Below are 3346 nucleotides of genomic sequence, written 5' to 3'. Positions count from 1 at the left end.
GGTTGTTGGAACACCTGGAATGCATTTACATTTTACTGAATACAAACAAGTAACATTGATCTGACACTCTTAGAAGCTCAGACAGTATTAAAGGCAGAGACACCTAAGCAATATATTTCTGTAAGAGGTATTCTTAGTATTCCCAAGAACAAAACTGTATTGCCGTTCGCCAGTCTATAGATGAGGTGGCGGCAACATTTCTCCTTTTTTTTTTTTTAGGCTTATTTTCACCTGGTGATCCTGCCAGTAACACACTTCCTGTTCTAGGGTAATTATACTCTCATACTGTATCTATGAAGGAGAAGCATTGCCACCCTAGAACAGCAAGTGTTAGGACTACTGAATGCCTTCCTCTCCGTAGCATTGGAGGGGTGTTTTCTGTAGTTAAGAGGTGACCTGGGCAACGCTGGTGAAACCTGCAAGAATGCTGCAGAGTCCACAGGAATATATGAGGTCACTGGATTTCTGGCACATCAGATATAACAAAACAGTCAATAGTATATTTAACAGGCCAAATGGGAGTAATTAAGAGAAGTTTCTTGTTGTTGTTTACATTCACTGTAAAGCTGACCCCTTCCCTTCAGTCTTCTATCTGACCTCTGGCCTCCCCTTCAGTCTTGCACAGTTGTACCGACTCCTCTCCTGGACTGAAATGGCTTCCTCTGATGTCACTGCTAACTGGGAGCTCCTCATAATGTGCATTAGAAGCTGCAGCAAGTCAGATAGAGGCTGTCCCTGGCCCGCCCATTTTATTCATTAGATTTCTGTTCTTTCAATCATGGAGGCTCAGCATCACATGTGGGCGTTACCTAAGGAGGTCTGCATGCAAATAGTCTGCTCAGGAACGCCCACTCCTCCAGACTGACACCCACCTATAAGGTATTTTGTTATTTGCATAACTGTTCTGAAGAGCTGACCCACTGCTTGCATCAGGGCTGTAATGTTTTCAGGAAGCCATGCACAACACCCTCCCGGCCCTCCCACCAGCTTTCCGCTGTATTGCATAGAAAAGCACAGAGACACAGTGATGATGCATCTCACATATAGGGTACATAATGAAAACAGAACTTTTAGTTTAGTCATTTCATTGGCATGTTAATTAGGGGCGGTGGAGGTACCAGGGGAGGCAAAATATAAGCAGATTAAACTTCAGCTTTAAGCAATTTCCATTTTTGTGCATGGTGTTTTGAATGCGCTTGACTTGTGACGTTTATTATGCAGGTGTTTGTCGAGAGCTCGGACTCCACGGACCACCAGCTGCCATTTCCGGAGTCTCGCCTGTGGAAGCTCCTCGACCGTCACGCTAACACAATTAGACTGTACGTGTCCCTCCCGGAGCATGTCCCCGTGGCCCAGCGCTCCTCCAGCGCAAAGTCTTGCAGAGACTGGGAAAACCAGGCGGCGTTCTGCGAGAGGGGGAAAGGCGGCGGGAAATCCGTGGACGCTATTTTGGAGGAAAGCACTGAAAAACTCAAGTCTCTGTCCCTCCAGCAGCAGGAGGAAGGGGGCAACGGGGACAGCAGTAAAAGTACAGAGGGCAGCGACTTTGAAAACATTGACTCTCCGCTGAACGAGGCGGATTCCTCAGGGTCGGCCGACAACCGAGAACTGGAGAACCGGATTCTCCCCGCCGACTCTGAGAACAACTTCCAGTCGGAAGAGCGATCGGACTCTGATATTAATAACGACCGGAGTACTAGTTCTGTGGACAGCGATATCCTTAGCTCAAGCCATAGCAGCGACACCCTGTGCAACGCGGACAATGCCCCCATACCACTAGCCAACGGGCTCGACTCCCACAGCATCACCAGCAGCCGCAGATCCAAAGCCAACGAAGGCAAAAAGGAGACGTGGGATACGGCCGAGGAGGATTCCGGGACGGACAGCGAGTACGACGAGAGCGGGAAGCGCCGAGGGGAGGCCCAGTTTGTGTATTTCAAAGCAGAAATGCATTCTGGGGAGGAAGGATCTGGGGAAGGACAAAAATGTACGTTTCCGTAAGTCTGTGCGTAATGGTGAGAGTTGGAGAAAGGAGCACTTCACTTTTATCAGCATGTGTATATCTCTGAAGTACAAACTCCGACCTGTACTGAGATGGATTGCTGGGTGTGATGGTCGGCCGCTCCAAAGTCGATAGAATGAAGCTTTAATGCCAACTTTTTGGGGCTGCTCTTTGTCAGCTGGGGTGTCCCTGGAGTAGAAGGATAAGAGTGCCGCGAGTTTGGTAAACATTTGGTTTTCACAAGTTTATAGAAGATATGCCAAATGCGTTTTTGGGTGCTTTAAAAATCCCCCTTCATCAGGGCTTGAATGCCGTCAGTGATTGGAGATGAGCCCTCCTTACCATCTTGTCTTGAATTGTATTGTAACTGTAATGAGGGATGCACCGATACCGGTATCGAGTACCGAGATTTTTATTTCGGTACTCGTTGATACCGGATACCGAGTACCGGAAGTCCCATTCAGGAAGCCGGGCGGCGTGTAAAGGCTCGCTACCCGGCTTCCCGATTAGCAAGGAAGCCGTCGCAATGCTTCTCGTCACTATGTGACTATAATGCATGAGGCAGGTTTTCTGGCTAGTCAGGAAGCTGGGCGCCGTATAATGATGCAATGACCGGCTTCCTGATTGGCCGGGATGCAGACACCATGCTCCCTCGTCGTGAGGAGGGAGCATGAAGCCGGCTTCCCAGCCAATCAGGAGGCCGGGCAGTGAATCATTACACGCTGCCCGACTACCTGATTGGGTGGGAAGCCGGCTCCATGCTCTCTCGTCACAAGTGATAAGGGAGCATGGAGCCGGCTTCCCGACCTATCAGGAAGCCGGGGTAGCGTGCAATGACTCACTTCCTGTACCAGGAAGCCAGGCAGCATCGGGCTAGGCATCGGAGCATTTGGGCGAGTACTCACCCAAATACTCGGCACCGATGCTCTCTGTTCCTCCAGTGCTCAGGGGAGGGGGCGGGCACTGCTGTGAGAGCATCTCTCTCGGCTACAACTTTTCGGAAACCCCGGAAGGGCTACCCGTTCCATTTCTAGGGGGCCCAGACAGACCATGAAATCGTGTTCCACCTTCTCCCGTCAGGGCTCACTCTACCGTGTTTCCCCAAAAATAAGACAGTTTCTTATTTTTATTTTTTTCACGAAAAAAAGACACTAGGCCTCATTTTCGGGGGATGTCTTACCTGGCTGCAGCTGTCCGCTCTGCCGTCCAGGGAGCCACAAACAGGTGGGCTGGCATGCGTGCGGCCGGGGAGGCGTGTCTGGCAGGGGGGCGGGAGGGAGCTGCGTCTCCGCTCTGAACCATAGAGAAACAGATGAGGGGGCGGGCATGCGTGCGGCCGGGGGG

At 50.8% G+C, this 3346-nt stretch overlaps 1 protein-coding gene across 4 annotated transcripts in view; it reads left to right on the top strand.

Annotated features, from left to right (window-relative positions):
- The window catches only part of USP47 (ubiquitin specific peptidase 47), a 69064-nt gene that overhangs the window by 53121 nt on the left and 12597 nt on the right, over positions 1 to 3346 (top strand). For all 4 annotated transcript variants that reach the window (XM_018555353.1, XM_018555344.1, XM_018555337.1 and 1 more), the window contains one exon: positions 1222 to 1987. In XM_018555353.1, the coding sequence (XP_018410855.1) occupies positions 1222 to 1987 (766 nt within the window). The remainder of the gene's footprint in view (positions 1 to 1221; positions 1988 to 3346) is intronic.

This window comes from Nanorana parkeri, unplaced genomic scaffold (genome assembly GCF_000935625.1).
Source record: "Nanorana parkeri isolate BGI_ZX_2015 unplaced genomic scaffold, ASM93562v1 scaffold10, whole genome shotgun sequence".
NCBI lineage: Eukaryota > Metazoa > Chordata > Amphibia > Anura > Dicroglossidae > Nanorana > Nanorana parkeri.
The sequence above is the reverse complement of the archived record's forward strand: the minus strand, read 5'-3'. Positions and strand labels throughout refer to the sequence as shown.